This window comes from Carya illinoinensis, chromosome 15, assembly GCF_018687715.1.
Source record: "Carya illinoinensis cultivar Pawnee chromosome 15, C.illinoinensisPawnee_v1, whole genome shotgun sequence".
Classification (NCBI taxonomy): domain Eukaryota; kingdom Viridiplantae; phylum Streptophyta; class Magnoliopsida; order Fagales; family Juglandaceae; genus Carya; species Carya illinoinensis.
The window spans coordinates 33,684,845-33,712,194 of record NC_056766.1 but is presented as its reverse complement, the minus strand read 5'-3'; the positions used below and the strand labels follow the sequence as shown (position 1 = coordinate 33,712,194).

General features: G+C 35.7%; 2 protein-coding genes and 1 long non-coding RNA gene across 3 annotated transcripts; 2 read left to right on the top strand and 1 right to left on the bottom strand.

Annotated features, from left to right (window-relative positions):
* The first annotated feature begins 226 nt into the window (after nucleotides 1-226).
* LOC122295613 (histone deacetylase 15) lies at nucleotides 227-22,262 on the top strand. The gene is made up of 18 exons (XM_043104681.1): nucleotides 227-386; nucleotides 667-917; nucleotides 1,004-1,186; nucleotides 2,125-2,239; nucleotides 2,861-2,937; nucleotides 6,645-6,720; nucleotides 6,888-6,952; nucleotides 7,369-7,424; nucleotides 9,144-9,267; nucleotides 9,377-9,502; nucleotides 9,757-9,807; nucleotides 10,235-10,303; nucleotides 19,618-19,726; nucleotides 19,971-20,050; nucleotides 20,493-20,575; nucleotides 20,664-20,709; nucleotides 21,560-21,731; nucleotides 21,979-22,262. Exons 2-18 carry the CDS (start codon nucleotides 732-734, stop codon nucleotides 22,095-22,097), a joined length of 1,737 nt encoding a protein of 578 aa, XP_042960615.1. The 5' UTR covers nucleotides 227-386; nucleotides 667-731; the 3' UTR covers nucleotides 22,098-22,262.
* Nucleotides 10,310-14,809, top strand: LOC122295615. Its single transcript, XR_006238186.1, has 2 exons — nucleotides 10,310-13,947; nucleotides 14,027-14,809. It is a non-coding gene; the product is annotated as an uncharacterized LOC122295615 (long non-coding RNA).
* Nucleotides 22,263-22,792: 530 nt separating the features above from the next.
* Nucleotides 22,793-24,305, bottom strand: LOC122295614 (transcription factor MYBS1-like). The gene is made up of 2 exons (XM_043104682.1): nucleotides 23,715-24,305; nucleotides 22,793-23,434 (listed from the first exon to the last, which is right to left on the bottom strand). Exons 1-2 carry the CDS (start codon nucleotides 24,293-24,295, stop codon nucleotides 22,954-22,956), a joined length of 1,062 nt encoding a protein of 353 aa, XP_042960616.1. The 5' UTR covers nucleotides 24,296-24,305; the 3' UTR covers nucleotides 22,793-22,953.
* Between the last annotated feature and the right edge of the window lie 3,045 nt (nucleotides 24,306-27,350).

Genomic DNA, 27,350 nt, shown 5'->3' with positions numbered 1-27,350 from the left:
TTTATTTTACATAATCCATTGCAGCTAACTTTTGGTTAGTAATAGTTAAAAATGACTCTTTTTTTACATATGCATATTCCATTAAGAATGCTTTAAATGAGTTATTGATGTGATAAACTCAATAATATATTTGTTTGGAAAATAATTTTTATAAATAAAAATAGATTTTTCTGAAAGAAAAAAAAGGCTGCATATAACTATAAATTCACAAGAAAGCAAGAGCTAAAAAAAAAAAAAAAAAAAAAGTGAAAACCTCCGACTATCTTTACCCAAGGTGTGATGGTAATAATTCCGTAGGTCGCAGGTCGCAGGTCGCAGCATCGGTCTTCACTGTTCCCCTTTTCTCTGCCATCGGAAGCGACCTTTTCCGATTGCGCCACTCCCAGGTAACGTTCAACTTCTAACTTCAACTTCGGCCCTCAAATTTCATTTTCCATTCACTCTCTCTCTTCATTTCCCATTGCTCCCATAACATCTAACGGTTGTATTTTTTCTGTAGTTAGGGTTTTCCCATCTTTTTGTTTTTGGTTTTGTTTTTTCGTTTCTTTTTGCTTGTATTGTTCTATGGTTTTTGCTCTATATTCCCTGTCTGTTTGTATATATGGGTGAGTGTGTATGCATTGTATGCATGCGCTGCTAAGTAGTTTTCTGCATGTCAATGAACAGTATTGGGTGATGTGTTGGATGTTAACAATGAGGGAACAATTCTCCGTTTGAACTCTTAATCCAACATGGCAAGAGAAACATTTCAAATGAGTCGTTTAGCGAATGGCGAGGCTGATAACAGTCTTCATAAACAAAGTGACCAAACCCCACATCAAGCCATTAATGGAAGATGTACCAAGTTGGGATCTGATGGAACCACTGCTGGGCCTTGTTGTGACGAAAATGGTGGGGAAGTTAGCCATGTTATTTGTGTAAGTGGAACACTTGAGGCCGTATTTGCTTAAAATTCCAGAAGATTTTAGTTGCCACATGCAATTTACAATGTGATTCTGTGCAGAAGAAAAAGGCTAGGCAGCAGAAAGAAATGACTTTCCAAGATATGTATAACAATCAAGGCCTCTTTGATGAAGACGATGATGAAGATAGCGACTGGGAGCCGGCACAAGAGCATGTAGAAGTTATTAAGTGGTTTTGCATCAATTGTACAATGGTCAACCTTGATGATGTTATTCATTGTGATGTATGTTTATTCTTCAGTTCTTTATTTTTTTAGCTATTGTTATTAGATTTTTTATACATTTTCCTATGGATGAAGGGGATGTTTGGATGTTAGATTTTCCTGAAGATATCTGAAACTTTTGAAAAAAACAAAAAAAAAAATTTATGGGGCTTTTGCGAAAGTGGTGGTACCCATTGCTAAAATGTTTGGATTAAGAAAGCTTTTGAGAGCTGTTTATATTGAGTTCTGAAAAAGTGGTGGGGCTTGTTGAAAATATGTTTGAGAAGAAAAATTTTGCGAGAGGCTTTTCTTGAGTTTGTGAAATTTGTTTTAGTTTTTTTCTCTCTCTCTTGCTCTCTCTCTCTCTCTCTAATCGATAAACAAAAATTTTATTGATCATAAAATAGACAAAAGCCGGAGTATACGGGACATAGACAAGAGCGGTTTTGTTTTCTTTTTGATTGGTAAACAAAATTCTGTTAGTGATAAGGATAGGCAATCACCCGAGTACATGGGACATATACAAGAGCATCTCCTATGCTAGATGATTTAGTGATACAAGAAATTCATGTAAGTTCATACCACTAAAATATATTTTAAAAGTCCAATGTTTTGATGTTTGGGATTGTTTTGGTGTAAAGATGTTTGGATTGAGAGTAACAAAATTTTGAGAAAACTTTCAAAAAATCTTTGTTCCCAGACATTACCTAAAGGTGTCAAATTTGTATACGTAGTAAAAATGATGTACTTTCCTTCATTATTGCATGTCTTTGATCTTTTTCTCTTTCCTGGTTATTATGAAACTCATATATATGTTTCCAGGTGAGTGTTGTTTTCTCCTTACTCGGAAAAACTCGAGATATATTATTTCTTCCTCATTTGATAGTGTAACTCTTCATATATTCCAAGGTGATGTACTTGTCTATGAATGAGTTTGCTGCTATTTTTTTTCCATGCAGATCTGTGGTGAGCATAAAGAATCTGGAATCCTAAAACATGGGTTTTTTGCATCTCCCTTTTCACAAGATGTAGGTCCAGTAGAAATCGAATTAGAAATAAAAGAAAGACACAAAGGTGGGAATGCTTGTCTATTTCATTTGTTTCATATCATTTTCAATGATTTTTAAAATTTTTGGTCGAGAATCTTACAAATGATGCTTCTTATTTTCTTGCAGCTTATTTTTTTATTGAAGCCATTGGTTTCTTATAAGTGCTATGATCATGAACCTAACTGTGGATGTTGATTCAATGTCAAAGTTGGGGTGTTCTTTTTTCACTTTATAGCTCCTAATTTTGTAACTAGGTGTATGCTATTTGTATACCTCTTGTGTACTCGGCCTATGCCTATTTACTTCTTTTAATAAATTGTTATTTTACTTATAAAAAAAAGTTGGGGTGTTCTTTTTTTTGTAAGTATTGTATACAGAAAGTATATGATATAGGAAACAACCAACTCTTGGGATGAGGAAAAAGAACACAATTTCATAAAGTAATTCTAGTATATGTCCTGTGTACATGATGCCTATTGCTTTCGTGAATAAAGTTCTTGCTTAGCTTACCTATAAAAAAACATAAAAAAATTAAAAAAAGAATTCAGTTTCTTCTCTTGGTTATTCTTGTAGCTGAAATTGAGGACATTGTTGTCTTGCAAAACTGTTTGTTTTGGCCATAATCATTTTCTCCTTGTCAATGTAGACTTGGGCTCCCAAATTTCAACCTCAAATAGTTCTACAGCAATAGGTTTTGATGAGAGAATGTTGCTACACTCAGAAGTATGGTGCTGCTTTTCTACATATCTCCTTCAACCTCTCTATGTTGCTTAGGTTTTCTCTTGTACAAAGCTTTTTTCTCTCTCTGTGCGTATGGTTTTGATTTCACAATCATTTGTGCTATATTGTGCTTCTAATATGTCGTTTACTTATTAAGGTATCTCAAAAATGAATTTCTCTTATCTTTTGTGTTTGTTCGCATCTTAGCATTTTTTAGAGAGATTAAATATCATGTCCCTTCAAATTTAGTAAATTTTTTTATTATCATTTGTAACGTGGATTAAGGTTTGTTTTGTCTAATCTACAGTCTGGACTAAGAGAAATAGAGCCTAAGTGATTTTTTTCTATCAATTATGAAATAGAAATAATTAGGGCTACATTTGACTTTGAGGATTTAAAATAAAGGGACTCAGACCATAATTGCCAATTTGTGATATTAATTTTTAAAAACATATGATGCACTTGAGATCTTTGAGGGTTTTTCTCTAACAAAACCACTGGTGTTATAAATTTGAAATTACATCTTGCACCTAATCATTTCAAATCCGCATACGAATAAGGCTTAAAAACCTCCTAAATGAAGCTTTTCTGGAAGTTATAGTATTGCTTGTGCCAAGGATGTTTTTATAACTTATGATTAGGATATTTCTAGTCGACTTATAAGAAAAAAAAAAAAATTCTAGTAATCTTGTGCAGTGGAACGTAGGTTTTATTAGTCCATGATTGGGAGGTGGATGCCTTCATCACTTTTTTAATATGTTATATTCTGTTGGTTTGAGAAGTGGGGTTGTTGGGCCTCTACCAAAAAAGGGATATTCAATTTTAGTTCATGCTTTAATGCCCTTGTTCCCCACGATTATAGTCCATTTCCTTGGAAAAATTAATAGAAGTTTTGAAGATTCTGGATGGTCCTTTTGAGGAGCTCTTCAAGAATTATTTTCAATACTTCTTTTTCTTCTGGACAAACCATATAGAATTCAACGGGTTCAATTTACATGATTTTCTTAGATCTTTTTTACTTTTTGGATTGGTGTCTTTCCTATATACATCTTTTGTACTTAGATTGGGGCTTTGCGCTATGAAATGAAATTCTTATTACTTATAAAAAAAAAAGGTTTAAATCCATCTATAGAAAAACATGTGCTTTTCATACTTTTTTCAAGCCATTTAAGTTGAAAAACGAAATCTAAATCCTTCTCCTTGGATACTTAATTCCAATGAACCATAGTAGCTTTTCTTAAAAATTTGTGGAAGTATTTTTTTTTTTTTGTAGCTCTAAATATGAGTAAGTAGAAGGGATGCAGTATGTAATTGGAATAACGAAATGCAATGGATTGTAACGCCCCAATAGAAGGTCCAAACAACATGACCTTTACTCCAAAAAGACTAGTCAATGATACAATTGGAGCCCTATTAGAATATTATAAAGAGCAAGAACTTCTCATTCTCAAGCAATGTGAGATTTCATACATGACCTACCCTTATCACTTATTAGAATGAGGTATCACAATTTACTCCCTTTATATTCCCAACATCCTCGTTGGGCCAGCCTGTCATAGGTGAAACGGCTCAAGCCCCACATTTCTAGTTGGGATAAGTTTTGATACCATTTGTAACGCCCCAATAGAAGGCCCGAGCCATATAGCCTATACTCCAAAAAGACTAGTCTATGATATAATAAGAGCCCTATTGGAATATTTTAAAAAGCAAGAACTTTTCATTTCCAAGCAATGTAGGATCCCACACCACCTACCCTTATCACTTATCAGAATGGGTTATCACATGGATGAATGTAATTTTATTAAGGGTACAGTTGGTAAATGAGATGAGATGAGAAATTCTCAAAATTGCTTACAATTTCCTTCCCTAACATCACTCAAACATAAAATGCTTTTCAATTTCAAATGTTCAATTTTTTCATCTAATCATTGCTTAATTATTATAACTTTTACAAACTTTGAAACAAAACACAAAAATTGATATAACTTTTCAAACTTCAAAACAAAAATAATATTAAAATATTATATTCAAAGAAGTTTTTAAATTTATAATATTTTATTAAATTTTTTCTCATTTTCCAAACCTCAATAAAACATCTTAACTTAAACTATTCACTGCTATTCACAGACCATTTAACTATTATTTACAGAATTTTGATATACCACAATGTCCAAATAAGCCCTAAATTTTTTTTATTGGCACCGAGTGTCCGAGAACAAAGTCCTGGCTAATCCCGGAGGTGCACAAGGCATTGACAAGGAGTTTCTCGCTAGTGTACCTCGGGTAATCCAAGGGAAAGTTTCCCCCGTCTGAAGACCCCTAGCATTTGTTTGCACCTAAGAGGATTTGAACTTAGACTTGGAGGGAGCATACCACCAAGACCAAGGCCTTTACCAGTTGAGCCAACCCTTCCAAGCCATTTATTTATTAGTTTTGATTGGTTAATTCTAAGAACAAAGCAATCATAAGTAAAATTGAATTGTATGTTGAATTGTAGGCTTTTTAAGATAACCAAAGCTCTTGAAATCTCATATGTCAAAGTCAATGTGCATATGCTTGTGTGAAACAAGTGGTATATATAGCCAAGAAAATATAAATACCATACAAACTCTCTCTTCCATATGATAACTACAATGCTGCAAAGAAGTTTTATGACTATGGCAAAGTAGGAAACTTTTGTATTTGAAAGGAAAATTCTCTTCTAAGATGGTTTTATTGATATGTAACTCTTGTATAGATTACAACTTCTGCCACTATGATATAATTTTAAGACTTGTACTTGTAACTCTAGACAATCATGCATAGGTATTGCTCTTGTATATGTCTCGTGTACTTGGACTATGCCTACTTTTCTCATTTAAAGTTCTTCTTTACTGATAAAAAAAAAAAAAAAAAAAAAAGAAAAAAAAAAGAAAAAAAAAGACTTGTCTGTTTTTCTTTACATAAATGTGTGCCTACCAATAGAGAGGCGATATGTGTCCATGTGCTAATGTACTTATGAAATTGGCCCCTCTGCCCCTATTGAAATTTAAATGGCTTTCTACTAGCTTGTCATGATTTAAATTGGCTTTTTACTTATGACTTCCACGCTTTTTGTCAAAGATGAAACTGCATCCTGAATTGAAGCCGGTGTAAAAGGCAATTTTTGACTAAGAATTGTTGATTTCTGTATGAAATAGATGCAACATTGCAAGCTGTATCATGTTGTGTTTTATTTGATTACTTCTGGCGAATGATGTTCTATTTTTTGAGCAATTATGGCTTTTGTTGGGTTGGATGCATACATTAGTGTAAAGATAAAACAAGTGTAATTGATAAAATATGGGGTATAAAGAGTAAGGCACTAGAGATTTGGGCATGGACATTTGAATCCAGATAAGTCATGTATCTTTATAGGGTATCTTTATGTCTGCAGTGAATTCGGTTATGTTTCATCTTGAGTTAGTCATAATAGTGGCTTGGAAGAAAAAGGTCTCTCAGTTTCAAATGAGTTCCTTGTCTCCACAATCATTGAGCTTTGGGTTTAGGGCACCTTTGGGTTAATAAACTTCTTCAGCTTCCTTCTACAGCTTCCTTGCTTCATGATTCTCTGCTGTGATTTCAGCTCACATATCATTGTAAAATTTTATTGTTGAACATTTCATATTGCTGTTTATATAATGCTTTACATATTTTTTTTCTATTTTTGGGTATTTGCTATGCTAGAGTAGGTTGAAATGAAGACACATCCACATCCAGAAAGACCAGATCGTCTCCAAGCTATTGCTGCTAGCCTTGCTACAGCCGGTATTTACCTGTGTTGCAAGTTATCATGAAATAGGGATTTTAATTTATTTGAACTTTGATTTTATTAAATTTTCATCCTACTGGCAGCCTGCGAGTAAGTTTTCTACCACTGGTTAATCCCTCTGTCGTCAGTCTGACAAGCAATTGGCCAATGTTAACCTGTGCAGGTATATTTCCTGGAAGATGTTATCCTATTCCCGCTAGAGAAATTACAAAAGAAGAACTTCAGATGGTAAGTAATCACCCATTACCTTGGAGGCATGTGAGAGTGAAGTTATTAACTACCCAACAGTCAATAAGATCTCTGTGGATGGTATCAGGGGTGTTCATCTGAAGTATCTGTGGAAATTAGTTGGGCTAACAGGAAAGGCATATTCAAAACAATGGAATCTCTACTTTTATCTTTGAGCTGACCATGAAAGAACTCTCTTTTGCTGCCATGATAATAATAATAAGCAGAACCGCTTGGGGTTGGCTCAAGTGGTAAAGGCCTTAAAAATAATAATAATAATAATAAAAAGCAGACTCACCAGCCAATTTATTTTCTGTTTTTTTATTTTTCCAAAACTAAACATAGAAGATTTTTTTTTGTCTATGAAACAAATTGTAGTAACTCTTAATCACTGGTTTTACATTTTGGAATTAAAGGTCCATTCCTTGGAGCATATTGAAACTGTTGAACTTACAGGACAGATTCTATCCAGGTATGTTAATCCGCTGGATTTCAATTCTCTATCATGCTCTTTTGCTTCTAGTTGTTGTGCGTTTGTTTGCATGTTTGGACATACATCCACCCATTTGCAATATTGGTACTTGGCAAGTTTTTCCTGATTCAACTTATTATTATTTTTTGATCGTTTAACAAAATTTTATTGAGCATCAAATTGGCAAAGACTTGAGTATACGGGGCATATAAAATACTGTTGCCTGTGCGAGCTAGTTTAGCGATGCAAAAAGTCATGAAAAGACATGCCATTAAAGTCAATTACAATCGACCAATGGAGTAAAGTAGTAAAAATAAACTTTTAATCTCATCCATTGATTGCTCTTGATCTTCAAAACTTCTAGCATTCATCTCCCTCCAAATACACCACCATAGACAAATTGAGACCATCTTCCACACTTTTGCAATCTGAGGGTTGCCCCGGATGCGTCACCAAGAAGCTAGAAGTTCAATAACCCTTTTTGGCATCACCCAAGCCAATCCCAACCAAGTGAAGAAGTCATTCCACAAGGTTTTAGCAATCTTACAATGAAGTAATAGATGATCTATGGACTCTCCACTCTTTTTGCACATGCAACAACAATTCATGACTATGATGTGGCGTTTCCTTAGGTTGTCTATTGTAAGGATCTTCCCTAATGAAGCTGTCCATACAAAAAAGATTTGCCTTCAGGGGTGCTTTCGTCTTCCAAATACTCTTACATGGGAATGGATTTGTATTATGTGTGATCATGGCTCGATAGTAGGAGCGGATGGTGATCTTCCCTTTCTTAGAAGGGCACCAACAAATCTTGTCTTTGATTCTCCTTATTATACGGATAGAGTTTACTAAATCATGAACTCTGAGAAAGCATCAACTTCCTAGTCTCATGCGTCTTTGAAAAATATAACATTCCATTGGGGAGCACCATGAGATAGCATTAATAGATCCGCAGTTGAAGCTTCTTTCATTCTTGCTATGCCATATAGTTCTGGATAAACCCTTAGAGTGTCCTGTCACTACACCATGCATCATGCCAAAATTTGAGTTTGTACCCATCGTCAACCTCAAAATGAATATTTCTTGAATATGTCTCATCCTCTTCTTATGTGTTTCCATAGTCCCACCCCATATGGCCCACTTACCTCATTCGAGCACCCATCCTCCCCATGATTCACCATATTTCGATTCTATGACGGCTCTCCATGGTGCTCACTGTCCATTGTGGTATCTCCATATCCATTTACCAAGCAAAGCTTTGTTAAAATATTGCTAGTTCCTAATACCCAATCCTTGTTCCAAGATAGGGGAGCACACCGTTGCCAACTTGTTCCTTACTGGCCCAACAGAGAAAAGTGGAAAGAAATATGATAGAATCCTAACTGGTTAAGTATTATTTAAGGAGATATATATTTTTTGGTAAGTAAAATTAATTGTATTAATAATGATAGGGATAGCCCAAGTACATAAGAGGGTATACAGAGGTACTGCCTATTTCGGAAGTAGAAATGGAAACAAGAAAATCATAAAGATCAAGGCAATCGAGATCTACAGCTTTGGCCCATAGAAATAAAGTTCTAGCAAAAAGTAATATAAACTCCTCTAATGAGCGCTCTTAAGGAGATATATTTTGAGTCATTGTGGAAGTCCTTTGCACTTAAGCTGACAGATTGTGACATGAGATCAGGTTTTTTGTTGATTAATTTTATATGATTGCAGTTATTTCACACCTGACACATATGCCAATCAGCATTCAGCACGCGCTGCTAGGCTTGCAGCAGGATTGTGTGCTGATCTAGCTACAGAAGTTTTTTCTGGGCGTGCCAAAAATGGTTTTGCTCTGGTATGACAAATCTAGTACTTAAATACTGTCTGTTTTAAACTTATTAAGTAACAGAGAACTCTTGCAAACTCTATGCTTTCTTTAATCTTATTATCTTTTTATGAGTCAGGTTCGACCTCCTGGTCATCATGCCGGTGTAAGACAGGCCATGGGGTTTTGCCTCCACAATAATGCGGCAGTTGCTGCATTAGCAGCTCAGGCTGCTGGGGCTAAGAAAATTCTTATTGTTGATTGGGTAATGTGTACTCTATTATCTTGTATACTTCCTGTGTACTTGGGCTATGCCTATTTACTTGGAATAAAATCTCTTACTACCTATAAAAAAAATGCATACCCTTTACTACATTTGATGCTTTGCTTTGCATGTTTATTCATAATAATACTTTGCATATAGCTGTTCCTTTTTTCCAACTTTCTGACTAAGTGTTGAATCCAATTAAGTGCTATGCTCTTAAACTGCATGCTGGTTTCTTTGTTCTGTTCACGTAGGATGTTCACCATGGGAATGGCACACAGGAGATATTTGAACAGAACAAATCGGTGAGCTTTGTGATAATTGAATTTCATTTCACTATGCACACCCACCTCTTAATGCACTAGTCATTTTGAATGAAATACTGTCTTTGAGGAGGTGGTATGTTCCCAGCGATGTCACTTATATAGTTGGAATGAGTAAGCCAATTTTGTCTTGTGTGTTACATATTTACGGAAACTTGTTAAGTTGGCAACAGCATTGATATTATAAATTTTTTTTAATGCATTTTTAATATAAAATGTTCCAATTATGCTAGAATTGTATAAAAAGAACATAGTATAGGTTTGTAAGGATGCATTGGAATAATTGCCCCATTCCATTTCCATTAAAATTCTTTTGTTGAATTTGTTTTTGTTGGATTTATTCAAACTTGCTTGTCCTAGTAAGTTATTTTATGCTTTTTAGTGCTGATGAGTTGGACCGAATTTATAGGTCTTGTATATATCATTGCATAGACATGAGGGAGGAAAGTTCTATCCTGGTACTGGAGCTGCACATGAGGTAATTGATTGCCCTACATTTTCAGTAGACTTACTCTCCCAGCAAACTCAGCTAGGTGATGATTATCACAATTTTCTAGTGACATGATGGTATTTGTTGAAGAGGAAAAATTTATATCTAGTTTAATATAATTTGATGAATGCCTTGGTTATTTGAAGTGGCAGCAAGAAGCTGCCATCCTAAGTATTAGATAGATTAGATACATTATGGGAATATGATATTAAGATAGATTATGAATATGTTGGGAACTGTGAATTTATGTGCTATTTTTGTAAATTATTTAGTGTCGTATTCTCAAGTATATTAGAACAATCATGTAATGTGTAGCTCTACTACGGTTTTTCATGTCAGATAAGAAATTTCAACTTCCTACATTTGTAGACGGATGCCCATAATGGCATTATCATAATGGATGAAATAATTGAAATATCTAGACCTCCCATTTGGAGTCTCTTTTAAGGCCAAGTATATATTTCTACTACATATTTGATATCCTTGTTTCCACTTCAGACCAATCATATAGAGAAGTTAAAACGGGATTTCTTATGGAGCAAGCTAGGTGGAGTGTTCAAACTCACCTAGTAAATGGGGCTAAGATGTTCTCTCCAATGTCACCCCGGGGGGGGGGGGGGGGGGGGTGCTTGGGATTTTGAAAATTTGTTTAACCATGCCTTCCTAGGGAGGTAGGTGGCTTTGGTGCTACCAAAATGAGAGTAGGCTTGTGGAAAGACATAGTGAATTTGAAATTCAGTTGTGTTTGGGGTTGTTGGTGAACTGATAAGGTACGTGGGCCATATGGGATAGGGTTTTGGAAAAATCTTAGGATAGAATGGTGGGATTTTTATTTTTTATTTTTTTTGATAAGTAAAAATTTTATTTAACCTATGAAATAGGCGAAACCAATGTACACAGGAAGTATACAAAAGGAACACCTAAGAACATTCAAGTAATAAAATAGTGAAAACAAAAACTCATGGACTGCCTGACCATTAAGAACAATGGCTGAAAACCAAGAAAACAGGGAAAATATAAAAAATTTCCAGAGATCATCTACAGAACATTCCCTGTCATTAAAACACCTCATTCCTTTCCAACCAGATGCACCACATAATACACAAAGGAATCATCTTCCACGACGCTGCAACTTGAGAACAAGAATGAATTCTAGGCCAGCATGCAAGTATTTCTGTCACTGATTTTGGCATAACCCAGGACAGTCCAATTCTTCTAAACACCCCTTCCCATAACCCTTTTGCCGCATCACAGTGAATAAGAAGATGATCCACTGATTCTCCAGCTTTCTTACACATGAAACACCACTCCATAACCATCATTCCATGCTTTCTCAAATTGTCAATAGTCTGAATGTTTCCAATTGCCACGGTCCAAACAAAGAAAGCAACTTTTGACGGAACACAAACCTTCCAAATATTCTTCCAAGGAAATGAAAAATTTTGCTGACCAATCATCATCTTATAAAAAGATCTTTTTTTTTTTGGATAACTAAGAAAGATTTTATTGATCCACGTAATTAGGCAAAACCCGAGTACACAGAGAGTATACAAAAGAGAGCCTAATTACAAACTACGTGCTACGAAAAGTAGCGTAAAAGTCATTAATAATCGTTCCATTTAAAACAATGGAAGAAACCCTCCATGTGCATCACATTAAGCATAGAGGCACTATCTTCCAAACAGCTGCAATGTGGCAATTACCCTGTATCCCTTTCCAGCATGACAACAAGTCTATTACCTTCCTAGGCATTACCCATGCAAGATCGAGCCTAGTAAAGATTTCATCCCATAAAGCCTTGACTACTTCACAATGAAGAAGTAGGTGATCTGCTGATTTGCTATCGTGTTTGCACATAGAGCACCAATCTGTGATGTAGAGACCACGCTTTTTCAATTTTTCAATAGTCAGAATTTTCCCATGGGAAGCCAGCCAACCGAAAAATGCAGCCTTGAGGGGAACGTTGCTCCTCCAAATGCACTTCCAAGGGAAGACATTGAAGGAATGAGTCGTTAATACCTTGTATACTTCCTGTGTACACGGGTCATGCCTATTATATTCTGAGCAATAATATTTATCTTATAAAAAAAAAAAAAAAAAGAACAGACTGAAAGCTTCTTGTTCCCTGCAGGTGTCCAAATTAGTCTGTCCTCACCTCTTCATTAGAAAAACTGATCAGCTCAGAGATGGAAGCCTGCTGATTAACAGCCAATCTGAAGACATTCGGAAAAGCTCTAAACAAAGCGGACTCACCACACCAAACATCAAACCGGAAACGAATTCTTGAGCCATCACCTACCCCAAAATAAACTTGTTTCACAAAATTATCCCAACTTTTTCTAATGAATTTCCATAAGCTTACCCCATAAGTCTCCCTGCTCTCTTTAGTAAACCAACCCCCCCAATCACTACCATACTTCTGGATAATCACCCCTCTCCACATCGCATCCTCTTCCTTATTAATCTCCACAACCACTTCCCTAGTAACACCTTATTGAAACTACACAAGTTATGAACACCCAATCCACCAACATCAATAGGACAGCATCCTTTTTTCCAATTAACTAAAGGCACTTTTTTCTCCTCCCCCAAACCTCCCCATAAAAAAGCTCTATACAGTTTTTTGATATGATTAGCCACACCAACTGGTAAAGGGAATAAAGAAAGGAAATACGTTGGAATATTCGTAAGGGTCCTCTTAATAAGGGTAGTTTTACTCTCTTTAGATAAATACATCCTTTTCCAAGCTGCCAACCTTTTCTCAATCTTCTCAACCACTCCATCCCAAATATACTTTGCCTTGAATGATGCCCCCAACGGGAGCCGAGATATTTCATGGGCAGAGAAGAAACTCTACAACCCAAAAACGATGCTAAATCATTAATATTATGAACAACTCCTACCGGGACCAACTCCGATTCACCCAAGGTCACTTTTAACCCATAAATGGCTTGAAAACACAACAGTACAGCCCTCAATGCTTTAATCTGATCCTCAACAGCATCACATAAAATTAAAGTATCATCGGCAAAAAGTAAGTGAGATACAGAAGTAAATCCATTAGAAGAAGAACCCACTGAAAAACCTGAAATAAATCCACCCCCTACAGCAGCCTCTACCATACGACTAAGAGCCTCCATAACAAGAATAAATAAGAAAGGAGATAACGGATCTCCTTGTCTCAAGCCTCTTGAACTCTTAAAAAAACCATAAGCCCTATGATGGAGCATATTATCTCCAAGCCTTAAAACACTTTTATTTGTGGGAGACAAATTCTTGACTCGGTGCTCATTGCAAATGAGTGCTTGGATCACAGGTTGTGGGAGGAGGTCCAGGTATTATTTTGTAAGTTTGACATGGAGAAGGCCTATGATCATGTGAATTGGGAATTCCTATTATACTTGCTTGGGAGGTGTGGATTTGATAATAGGTGGATTTCCTGGATGTGTCATTGTATTTCTACTGCCTGGTTTTTAGTTCTAGTCAATGGTACACCTGCTGGTCTTTTTAATAGTTCTCGGGGTTTGCGGCAAGGCTATCCATTATCTCCCCTATTGTTTGTTATAGTTATGGAGACTCTTAGTCGGATGGTACAGGTTGCTGTGGATGGTGGTCTATTATCTAGTTATAAGGTGGGCAATGGCATTGGTGACTCTATTATCATCTCACATCTTTTATTTGCAGATGATACTTTACTCTTTTGTGATGCAGACACTATCCAGATCCAAACTCTACGAGCATTGTTACTTTGCTTTGAAGTAGTGTTGGGGCTCAAGGTGAATCTTGGTAAGTCCGAGATGGTTCCAGTGGGTGCGGTCTCAAATAATCTCAACTTAGCAAGCATCTTGGATTGTAAGGTGTCCTCTTTGCCAATGAAATATTTGGGCCTTCCGTTGGGTGGCAACTTTTAAGGCTAGAGATATATGGGACGGGGTGGTGGACAAGAAAGAGAAAAGGTTGGCTGGTTGGAAGCGGATGTATTTATCGAAAGTGGGTCATCTCACCCTTATTAAGGTGTCATTGTGGGCAATTATTGATGTTAGATATGGAGCTGCTTGGGGTGGCTGGTGCTCCAACGAAGTTAAGGGGGGGGGTATGGCATGGGGTTATGGAGTTTATAAGAAGGGGCTGGCCATGTTTTGAGGATCAGATTTGCTTTGTAGTTGGTGAGGGCAATCACATCAGCTTTTGACGGGATGTGTAACGTGGGGATCATGCATTGGAAAGGGCCTTTCCAGCTCTTTATCGTATTGCAGCGAATAGGGAGGCTTCAGTGGCAGATATGCGACTCTTTTTTCATGGCTCTCACCAGTAGAATATTCTTTTTAATAGGGATTTCCATGATTGGGAACTACCTATTGTATCTAATTTTTTCAGCCTACTATACTCCAAGGGGACTCCTATGGCACGGAGGGATAGATTGAAGTGGATGTCTAATAATCATAAGAAATGTACTGTTAAGGTGTACTATAAAATTTTGTCAACACAAGATCATTCTCCGTTCTTGAATATATGGAGGTCTCGAATATATTCATTCATATCAATAAATTTATCTCTTACCTATCAAAAAAAAAAAAAAAACCACAAGGCTGACCATTAACTAAAACTGAAAACATAGTAGTCGAAACAAATTGTCTAACCCAACGACGCCATTTGACACCGAAGCCACATCTTCTAAGCATTTATATCAGAAAATTCCAGCTAACATGGTTGAAAGCCTTGTCCATGTCCAGCTTGCAAAGAACCCCCAGAACAACTTCCTGAAGCCGACTATCCAAGCACTCATTTGCAATCAACACATAATAAATAATTTGTCAACCTCTAACAAAAGCATTTTGAGATTTTGAAATAATCTTCTCCATTGCCGAGCTCATACGATTAGCCAAAACCTTTGAAATTATCTTATAAATTCCACTCACCAAAATAGTAGCTCGGAAATCTTTTAACTCCGAAGCACCTACTCTCTTAGGGATAAGAGAAATAAAAGTTGCATTCAATGACTTCTCAAACTTTTGATAATCATAAAATTCATGGAAAAACTGCATCACCTCTCCCCTCACTATCTCCCATCAATCTTGAAAAAAAGCCATAGTATAACCATCTGGGCCCGGAGCTTTGTCTCTTGTCATCCCACAAACCAACCGATACACTTCATCCTCTTCAAACGGCCTCTCAATCCAGTTTGCTGAAACAGAATCCAATAACTCAAAAAACAGCCCATCGAGTTTAGGTCTCCAATTCACTGCCTCAGTTAAAAGAGAACTATAAAACTGTACAGCATGCTCACGAATCTCATCAGGGGAAAACAGAACAGTATTATCAGTGTTGAGCAACTCAATGGCATTGTTATGTCTGTGAGAATTAGCCATTTTGTTAAAGAAACTAGTGCATTTACCCCCCTCTTTAAGCCATAAGACTCTTGATTTCTGCCTCCAAGAAATTTCTTCCAACAAAAGCACCCTCTGAAGTTCTAACACCACTTTGTTTTTTCTTGACAATGATTCCTCACAATTCCTCTCTGACTCTAAGGCTTGAAGCTCTTCCCAAAGAGATTTTTTCTGCTGCTCTACATTCCCAAAGACATCCTTTTTCCACATCTTCAAGTCAGCCTTCAAAGCTCTAAGTTTACTTGCCAACACAAAACTAGGAGTCCCCTCAAAATAATAAGAATGCCACCAGCTTCTCACCTTGTCTACAAAACCCTCAACTTGAAGCCACATAATCTCAAATTTAAAATAACATCTAGCCTCAATAATAACTCAACGAGGGCTCAAGGATTTGATTTTGGTGTGACTTATGGTGTGATGACAGGGCTCTCAAGCAAGTTTTCCCAAAGACGTGTAGAATTGTGTACAAGAGGCTTCAATACTTATTTAGTGAAGCTTTCCAATGGATCCCCACAATGGAATTTGAGCTTTATCAAAGTAGCGCATGAATACGAAATTAACACCTGCATAGAGTTCTTCAATCTCTTGTACTCTACTAGATTATGCCTTGGTGATGCAGATAAGATTCTTTTGGCCCCCTTCCAAGAAGTGGAAGTTCATTGTTCAATCTCTATAAGGTCCTTATACACCATGAAAGCAATTCCTTTCCTTGGAGAAGTATTTGGCGTACTAAGGCGCCCTGGAGGGCAGCTTTTTTTGCATTGACACCATCTTTAGGGAAGATTCTCGGTGTTGTATGCACAAGAAGAACGGAGAATTAGTAGAGCACCTTTTACTTTATTTTGCAAGATTGCCAATGCCTTATGGAATGACTTTCCTAGCCGAGTTGAGTTGGCTTGGGTTATGCCCAAACAGATATTAGACCTATTTGCCAATTTGGAGAGCTTTATATGACCACCCAAAAATTGAGATTGTATGGAAGATGGTCCCTATATGCCTAATGTGGTGTATCTAAAGGGAAATGAATGAAAGAAACTTCAAGGATCACGAGTGCATGATGGAAGAGGTTAAAACATTTTTCTTCAAGACTCTGCTACTTTGGACAGCCTCTATGGATTTTAATGGGCAAAGTCCTCATGATTTTCTTGTCTCTTTTCCCAGTTAGGTGCTCCTCTTGTATACTTCCTGTTGGACTATGCTTTTTGAGTTTATAAATAAAACCTTTTAATTGCTTAAAGAATGCCTTTTGTGAGCATAAACGAATAGTAATAAAAGTTGTCAAGTTACCGTATGATATAACTCATCGTTTGAGTCTTCTTGCAAGTTACCATATGATATAGCTCATTTGGGACTTCCATTGCGGACTCCTCATAAATCCAAGGCAATGTGGGATGGAATTGTTGAGAAAATCAAAAGAAAACTAGCAGGTTGGAAGAGGATTTATTTGTCTAAAGGCGGAAGAATCACACTCATCATGAGTACGTTAATCTCCCAACATACTTTTTATCTTTATTTCCTTTGCCAGTAGGGGTGATGAATGGACTGGAGAAGATTTTTCGTGACTTCTTGTGGGGAGTGTTAGAGGATGAGAAAAAATTCTATTTGATTAAATGGGATAAAGTATGCACCCCCTTGTCTTGTCGTGGGGAGTAAGAAAATTGAGAACTTTCAACAAGGCCCTCCTTGGAAAATGGTTATGGCGGTATCATCAGGAAGGGGATGCTCTTTGGAGGAACATCATAGATGTTAAATATGGGAGCTTGTGGGGTGGCTGGTGCTCTAATGAAGTAAGAGGGGCTTATGGCATGGGAGTTTGGAAATTCATTCGGCATGTATGGGAAGATTTACTCGGTAATTTCAGACTTGAGGTGGGAAGGGGCACACAAATCAGATTTTGGCACGATATTTGGTGATGTTGCTTTGAAAAACGCTTTTCCCTCTCTATATAGGATTGCGTTAGATAAGGATGCCTCGGTGGCTGATAATATGAGCATTTCCACTGATTCCTTGCAATGGTCCGTGAGATTCACTAGAGCTGTACAGCATTGGAAGGTGGGAGACATTGCTGATTTTTACAGCGCGCTCTATGCGTTGACAAAACTGGCTGGAAGGGAGGACAGATTACTTTAGACACCTACAGGGAACAAGAAATTTTCAGCCCGTTCATATTACAAGGCATTAACAACTCATTCCTTCAATGCCTTCCCATGGAAGAGCATTTGGAGGAGCAATGTTCCCCTCAAGGCTTCATTTTTTGGTTGGTTGGCATCCCATGGGAAAATTCTGACTATCGACAAGCTGAGAAAGAGTGGCCTCTACATGGCAGATTGATGCTCCATGTGCAAACACACACCTACTTCTTCAATGCAAAGTAATCAAGGCTTTATGGGATGAAATCTTCACTAGGCTTGGTCTTGCATGGGTAATGCCTAGGAGGATGATAGACTTATTGTCATGTTGGAGAGGGATACGGGGTAATCGTCAAATTGCAGCTGTTTGGAAGATGGTGCCTCTATGCTTAATGTGGTGCACATGGAATGAAAGAAATGGTTTCTGTTTTGACAATTGGGAACGCTTTCCGGATGGTTTTAGGGTCTTTTTCTTTCATACTTTGTTGCTTTGGGCTTCTTCTATTTTATTGGATGAAACGAGTTTTAATGACTTCTATGCTACTTTCCGTAGCACGTAGTTTATTATTAGGCTCTTTCTTTTATGCCTCTGTGTACTTGGGCTTTGCCTAATTACGTGGATCAATAAAATCTCTTTTACTTATAAAAAAAAATAAAATGATATAGCTCATTGTGGTATCCCTATACTGTGGTGCGATTAGTTTTTCTGAATGTGTTATTGTGCGTTCCTTCTTCATCTCTATTACCTAGCATCATGTTTGGCATTAGAGCTTTGATTCCATGGTTGGTTGTGGTCACTTTGTTCTGGCAAGTTGAAAGGGCAACTTGAAATGTGACCTTGGCGATGTCGAGATGGATGATTTTGAAAAGACAAGTGAAAGAACTTATATAGCATCTTGAGTGATACGAGCCTTTGAAATGTGATGATTCACGTCATGATTCAGAGGATTAGACATCAAATTGATCATGAAGATGTCTATAACTTCCATCACATTTAGCCTGATGTGAGTGGAGAGGCTTCTTTTTGTCATCATGCTTCTTGGAATAATAAGTTACAAATAGATTATGATATGAAATTAGATATTTTGGACTTTGAAGAGAGAGTGCAGCTGGAGGAGTTTATAGATCGGTGTACTATTGAAGAGGTTTTAGAGAATGATAAGTAAAAAGTATTGTACAGTAGGATTGAGATGTTCTTCATCATTCTATTGTGTTTGCTCCTACGATGATAACCTCCACTGAGTATGTTCTTCCTTCTATAATTAGCAAAATGTTAAAAATTGAGATGCATGTGAAGTATTCGGCAGAAGACTTTATTTAGTCACTTATAAAAAAAAAAAGACTTCATTTAGTCAAAACCAGCTAAAATATAGATGTTGATTGGGTTGCTCCAAGAATTTTAATGAATTTTGCGACTTTTTTTTAAATGATAAGTGTGTAATATTGGGTATTTTTAGATTTGGTTTGAAAAAAATTCAAGAAGCACAAGAGTGAATTGTTTGTTTGGCAAAGGGTGATACTGTTTTCTTCTCTGGAACTCGGCATGCATCAGGATTTTGTATTTGTTTATTTGCTTGCCCTTTAATCCACTGTTGTCTTTGTCCTGACTGGCTTTACATTTCTCTGTTAACATGTTTATGTTTTGTCAATTGTATTTCATTCATTATTTTATTATGCTATTTGGTTGGTATTTATAAGATAACTAATGCTCATTGATATATATATATATTTATATTATGAGTAAAGAAGAAGATAATGCTCATCGATAATATCTTGATTTCTTCAGTTTGGTACCATGGGGGCAGAAGGATACTGTGTGAATATTCCATGGAGTCGTGGGGCCGTTGGCGACAATGATTATATTTTTGCCTTTCAGCATGTTGTGCTTCCTATAGGTTGTCATCTCCGATTTTCTTCTTCCTCTCCCCGACTATTAAGATGCAAAATGCTGAAATAATTGCTGAATTACACTTACAGTATTTCTCCTTTAATATATAAGTGAAATTATCTTGGACTTGTATATTTGATTATGCTTTTTTTTTAGTTCTCATTTTTCTCGTGGAAGGTGGATTTTTCACTTGATAAACTGATTATTAGCTGAAACCCATTTAATGGCTTTCCAATGACAAATTATTGCAGCTTCTGAGTTTGCTCCCGATTTTACCATCATATCAGCGGGGTTTGATGCTGCAAGGGGTGATCCCCTAGGATGTTGTGATGTAAGGATCTCTCTTGTAGGCAGAGTGAATCTTTTTCCTTCTTGTCATTTCACTTGTTCAATTAAATTAGCAATATGGCCAGACCTTTTTGGTTCTCTTTGGTGTTTCTAGTGAAATTGTGCAATGTGCTGCATATCTAGAAGCTGTGTAAAGAATTTAACTTTGGATTTTTTTTTTAAAATTATTGTAAGATAGAAAATTCATTGTTTGAAGTTTTTTTATTTTATTTTATTTTTATTTATATATATATATAGGTAAAAAGAATCCACTGCTTATAGTTCTGGTACAAAACTTAAGTAATGAGTGTTTTGTCAATTTTTTTTTTTTTTTTTTTTTTTTTTTTTTGTTGTAATTGGATTTAGCATTCCAGAGTTTTTCAGGGATACATTGATTCCTCCTTTTTTTGTGTTTCTTACATCGCAGAGTAATTTTGTTTATATAGGTTACTCCTGCAGGCTATGCACAGATGACACACATGTTGAATATCCTTTCTGGTGGAAAGTTGCTTGTTATTCTTGAGGGCGGGTTTGTTGCTACAATTTGATAATTGATTTTACAATTAGTATCTCCTCTGTTTCATCTGAATAAACTTGTCTGATGGATTTGTTTGCAGCTATAATCTGCGTTCAATATCATCTTCTGCTACTGCTGTGATTAAGGTGAATATTTTTTTCCAACATGCTAATATGCATTATATATTTGTTAGGCCTAACTTCATTTTACAACATCGAACTTTGGTTGAGAGTAATGTTAACAGCTAACTTTGCAGATTGTTGCAAATGTTAATAACCATTACTCTATGCGTAGACACAATATATTTGTGGGACCTCATCCGAACCACTGAACATTATATACACTTGAGCCTCGCATGTTTACAACCAACCTAACGTTTCCTGCGTATAAGCACAATAGACATGTTCATCATGGGCAGGACTCATGGGGCACTTCTGATGGGAAATGGCAACTGGCTTGGTGAGAAACAGCTGAGGTTCATGTCTGTTTGAGTGTGAACATTTGTGATCACGAGTGATCTCATGTGCATTTATGTACTTGTAGTAACAGAGATTGCATAAAGGTTAATTCTGCAATATTCCTCCAAGCTTGGGGATGACTTTGTGAAATTCCTACTTATCTCAGAGACAGAGAGAGAGAGAGAGAGGGTCAGAGACCAAATAGAAACTTTTTTGATAGGTAGAGACCAAATAGAAACTTACCATAAAGTTAAGAGGGTATAGAGCATAGTTGCACTAATTTTGTAGGACTCTGAGCAGTACAAAATTTTAATTTAATCAATATTGAACTATCTGCTTTGGGTTCAACCTGCTTAATATCTACCATTGACAATAAATTTGTTCAGATGTTGGTGTGAGGTGTTTAGGAGATTTATAATAGCAAAATTTGAGGCAATTCATTCAATGGTGCTGTACTACTGAAATACCAACTTCATTGTTATAGCAATTATTTTCTATAATGTGATGTATTTCTGACTTGGCGTTCCTCCCAAATAAGGTATTGCTGGGCGAAAGTCCTGGATGCAATCTGGAAAATTTTTTTCCTTCCAAAGCTGGCGTGCAAACTGTTCTGGAGGTGCTTCAAATTCAAATGAACTTCTGGCCTGCTCTGGGGTCCAAATATTCAGATTTGCAGTCGCAATGGGGGATGTACTGCATGAAAACCAAGAGTGAGGATCTCTCTCTTCCCCCCTAATGCATTCGAGTGTTGTGGACCATGGTCCAAATGTAGTTCTTCCTCCAGCTAAAGAACATAAACTCAATGGGAAGACAACACTTTCCCCGTCGCACCTTTTTTTATATGTTCCTCTCATTTTTCCTGCTTTTTGTTTCTTTCATCGTCTGGCTGCTCTCAGCCTTTTGGGGGATGGCCCATTTTAAAGTTCCTAATTAGATCTCTTTTGCCTATTTCTGCAGAGAAACAGATTAAAAAGAGGCGACGAGCTGCCGCACCGCTATGGTGGAAATGGGGGCAGAAAAGTTTTTTGTATCATCTACTAAATGGGCATCTCCATGTAAAATCAAAGGGCTGTTGATTGATTTTTGTAGATCATATATGTACGCACTCCTTTCCGTGTAATTTTGTGCACCACTATGTACCTGCTAGTTTCTGGATACTCTCTCTCTCTTGCATGTTCGTGATGTTTAAAGTTACTGTATGTGCACTTGCGGCTTTAATTTGGAAACAGATTTCCTTCTCATTCTCCACCCCTCATTTTTTTTTTTTTTTTTTTGGCTAATGCAATGTATATCAAGTGCCAGATCCCAATTTAATGCCCAATCAGTCTCACTCCTTTCCTAGAGTTGAGCTTGAGCAACCCTTCTGGCTCAGTCCGGGGAGCTTTTTTGGCCTGTTTCCACCGCTTTTTACGCAGACGGATGTAAAAAGAAGGAATCCAACGTGCTTGTGCCATCATCTATCCTGTCTAACTCTAAAATCTCTGCCATCATGGTTGGCAGAAAAACTCTTTCCTCTACATTAAGAGACAGCATTAAATGGGAAAAACCAAACTGAGTGAGACCGTCTATGCTTTTGGCAGAAGCAGGATCACCAGACAAACACCCCCGGTTGCTCATGAATTAAGTGCAATTTAAATGCTTGCTGTACCATCCCGCTCACCCGGGTCTGGAATTATACGAGGTAATAACAAAACGCTTTGCTTGTCTGTTTTGAGCATTAAAAAAAAATAATTCTTTAATATATATATATATATAACATAAAGGCCATTAATAGAGTAGTGATAATCTACAAAGCATATTTCGATTAGAACTTGATACAACAGTGCGCTGTGATCTGTTCATAGAGTTCCCAATGCAATGTGATATTTCCCTGTATAAATCGCTTCGTCTGTATGCAAGCCTGGAAAACTTTGACTACAACAGGGAGGAATGTTATTGGTGCATTGGCGGTGGTGGCATTGGGTAAGCAACTGGGACTACGTAGGGAGGAGGGTGGGAATGGGGATGGTGTCCAGGAGGAAGCATGACAGGAGTCCCAACAGCTGATGCCATATGCCCTGGTGGAGCAGCGACTGGATGCCCAACCGGTGTTCCATACATGCCTAAACCAGGCATATGCAGTGGAGCCGGAGCCCTGTGCTTCATCGGTGGTCCTATGGTGGCTGCACTAGACATATTCATGTTGTTCTGTTGGCCAGTAATGGGTGCTTGATGAGAAGTGACATCTCCGTTGTTCAAGCTTGTAATGTCATGGATACTAGATCTCCTCCTGTCTCTATTCATCGAATTCAAGCGAATGAAGTACTTTTGGGCATGGCTGGCCACTTGTGTGGGAGTCCTGGAAATGACAAAGTTTCTTGAAATACTCCTCCAATCCCCCTTGCCAAACTTGTCAAGGCCAAGTAGAAACAACCTACAGAACCAAAAGTTGGTCAGTGTCAAGAATTTATAGAGAATTATGGTTTCTTTTATCATATTTCACACATGATTTTCCAAAGAACACAACTCATTTCCAATTATACAACTTCAATCATTTTTCTTTAGTCAGATATAGGTATAGGATCCATTAGTATTGGTTTAAATCTAACTCAACTCAAGCTCCAACCTCAACAATTGGAAAGATAGCACTGCAAGTACCACTAAGCTGCAGAGTTTGTAAAATTCAACATGAATCCAGAGTCATTGAACAATACCTATGCTCTTCTTCTGTCCATGGAATCCCTTTTCGTCGTTCTTGTTCTGACCTCGATCCTCCTTTCCCTCCGTGCCCGGCGGAGTCATTTCCCAATCCTGAAAATTTACTTCCATGACCACAATTTGACCTCTTATTCGAATCAGAAGACCCAGAAAGGCCATGATTGTCTTTGCTTGAAGATGTTGCTTCCTGTCCTACATAGCTGGGGAGAGGTATATGTCCTTCCTCTATTGCTCGTACATCGTCCGCTAGCATTTGGTAGTGTTGCTTCAGTTCATCCATGCTTTTGCTAGGGACCATTGAAGCAATCTTCTCCCAATGCTCATTGGAGTCCTCATCCACCCAATGCACAGCAATGGCATTTTCGAAAGCTTTATCTTCTTCTTTGCTCCAAACTACTACACTTGACATGGTTTTGGCTTTGCAACCGTCCAACTTAGAGCAGGAAAAAGTGTTCTGGAGACTCAGTTCTTTGGTTGTGAAATTGGAGAAAAGCAAACACCAAAGGAGACGAAGAAGGTGCGTAGGATAGTAGGAAGTGGAACGGAATGTGTGTAGGATAAGGAGTGAGGTAGGCATCAAACTATCAATTTAAGAGGACCACTTTGGAATTGAAGGCATGGGTTATTTGTCATGTTCAGTCATCTCAATCTCACAAAAAAATTAGTCTTTTAAATAAATATACTTTGCATGTTAAACTTAGTATGTAATTTGTACTTTGCACCTTAAAATTATCAAAATTCATACATTCTATTTTCAAATTATTAATAGACTATATTGTCTATATTGTGCTCCGTTTCATATTTTTCATTTATTTTTATGGTTAAAATTGATTGAGCGCTCGTTAGGGAATATAATTATTTTAAGATATTTTCAAATATTTCATTTTCAAACATCACTCGAACACAAAATACTTTTCAATTTTAAATATTTAACTTTTTTTTATCAATCATTTCCTAGTCATTACAACTTTTTCAAACTTTCAAATAAAATACAAAAAAAAATTTAATATAACTTTTTCAAATTTAAAATAAAATTTATATTATAAAATTATATTCAAATAAATTTTAATTTTATAATATTTTTATTCAATTTTTCCTTCCTCATTTCTCAAAATCCAATCAAATATCTTAAATCAAACTATTTCACTATTATTCACAAAATATTTTTTTAATATTCACAAAAAACTTTGATATATTCTTAGTATTCAAACAAGTCTTAAGATTACAGAGAATCAATTTTTTATAATTAAAATTTCGGAAGGGAAGATCTAATGTATCAATTTTGTTATTTCTAAACTATACAAAGTTGTAAAATTCTTGAGAGTTGAGAATAGAAAGTGAAATTTTCCGTTCTTTTTGGTGTAAAAAATGAAGTTGTAATTGCCATCGTTTTCACTTGGAGGTGAGACGTTTGCAATCATGGACTTAGTAAAGGAGAGAGGAAGACACAGAATCTTTCAAAATAGCATCACCACAAGGTGCCCTCAACCACGCTCCCTTTACTCTGATTTTCCTTCACACTCTAAAAAATCCAAAGGAAAAATATAGTTACAAGCATAATTATGTATTAATCTGTATATCAATGTGATGTGATTGATAAAAAAATAGATTTTATTGAAACAGTGTTAATTTAAATTTTAAATATGAATGAATCAGTATTGGTACATAGATTAATACGCAACTGTGCCTATATATAGCAAAACTCAAATCCAAAAGCCTTTCAAATCCCATCCTAATCATCCTACCAGTATCCTTCTTCTCATTTGGAGCTAAATGATAGTAAAATTAATACTCAAAATATTCATAATTTTACGAAAAAACTATTCATAATTTTAGTTTTTAGAAGTTTAGAGAATTACTACGATTATAAAGAGATCTCATAAATTGATATAGCTTTATATCATACGCCATATTTATTTTACAATAAAAATAATTTTACAATATAACGTACTGTATTAAATCACGTCAGTTTGTGAGTTTATTTTTTATATAATCTTTTTGTAATTAAAACATGTCTCAAAGTTTAAAGGGCTAGATTATTTATATTGTACATAAACAAAATGTGTATATATATTTACTAAAATGAGTTTTAAAAATAAAATAAAAAACAAGAAAATTATTTTACAAAATAATATGATTTGAGATGTTAGAATATGAATTATTTTATAAATTTTAGTCACAAAGTTGTAGTCGTGAATACGTAATATAAATTCTTTTTATATAAAATAGATTTGAAGAATTAATATTTTATAAATTTTATTTTTATCATTCTCCTTATTTAATTACAAAATTTGTGACATAGAAGGGAGATAATTATATAAAAATAATCATATAAACTGATATAACGTAATATGATTTGTCAGATTATAAAACTATTTTTATTAAAAAATAAATATAATAAATCTTATAAAATCACGTCAGTTTATAAATTTATTTTTATGTAATTTATTTATAACTATTTATAACTGTATCACTCCTCTTAACAAAAAGGGCTGGCTGGGTAGTGGATACAACGCGCTCTTGGGGGACATGGGGAATGAAAGAGCTTTTGCATTGCTCTCTCTCACTCTAAGACGTGGCCAATTCTCCATTTCAACTTTTAGCTAAAATGCACCCACACATTTCGTCCTCCCTCGTGTATGGCAGCCTTCCTTTCGTTTTGAAAGAGAACTAGTCGTCGTCCTGCCGTATCCATACAAAGTTCAAAAATAATAATAAATTAACATCATTTATAAAATAAAAATAATTTTATAAATTAATATAATATATTAAACCACATCATTTTATAAATTTATTTGTAATTATAACACTTGACTTTGAGATAGTTTCTATATAATATATATAAGAAATTATAATTATAGTCATGAACACGTAAATACTATCTAATTATTTTTAAAAAAATAAATAAATACGAGATTCGTATGAAAAGAAATTAATTTTTAATAGTATACCTTATTCTTTTTAAAATAATTATACGGCACTTCCACACTTTACGACTGTATATAATATTACTCTCGGTATATATATTATAAAGAATGACTACTTTCTAATACAGAAGTGTGAATTTTCCCTATTGATGAGCCATTCTCCTCGGATTATTAAAATATGAAAAAGTATAAAATTATTCATCAAAATCAAAATTCCCTCTAAATTATAATCTTTTAGCATACACACCAATATAATTCTTTCATTGAAAATATGGTGTCAGCTCGAGATGCTGCTTAGATGGCACTTGCAAAGGTCTTGTAACTATGGACGAAGAAACCTGTTCTTTCAACTCAAAAGGATAAACACGTACCAGCTCAAACAGAAACAAACCCTTAGTGCTAGATATTCGTTATAATTTTTGTTTTTGTTTTTGTTTTTGTTTTTTTAAGAAAAATACCAAATATTTAGGTTTCATTTGCTAACATCTAAGAGGAACTGTCAATGAGAGATATTAAATATGTTAATTGTTTAAACCAACCCCCATCACTTTCTTAAAATATAAATTTTTTTATTTTGTTTTTGTTGAATAAAATATTATTAAAATATTATTTTTTAATATTATTATTATTTTAAAATTTAAAAAACTTGAATTGTTTATTATAATTTGAAAAAATTATAATGATAAAATAATATAATATGCGATG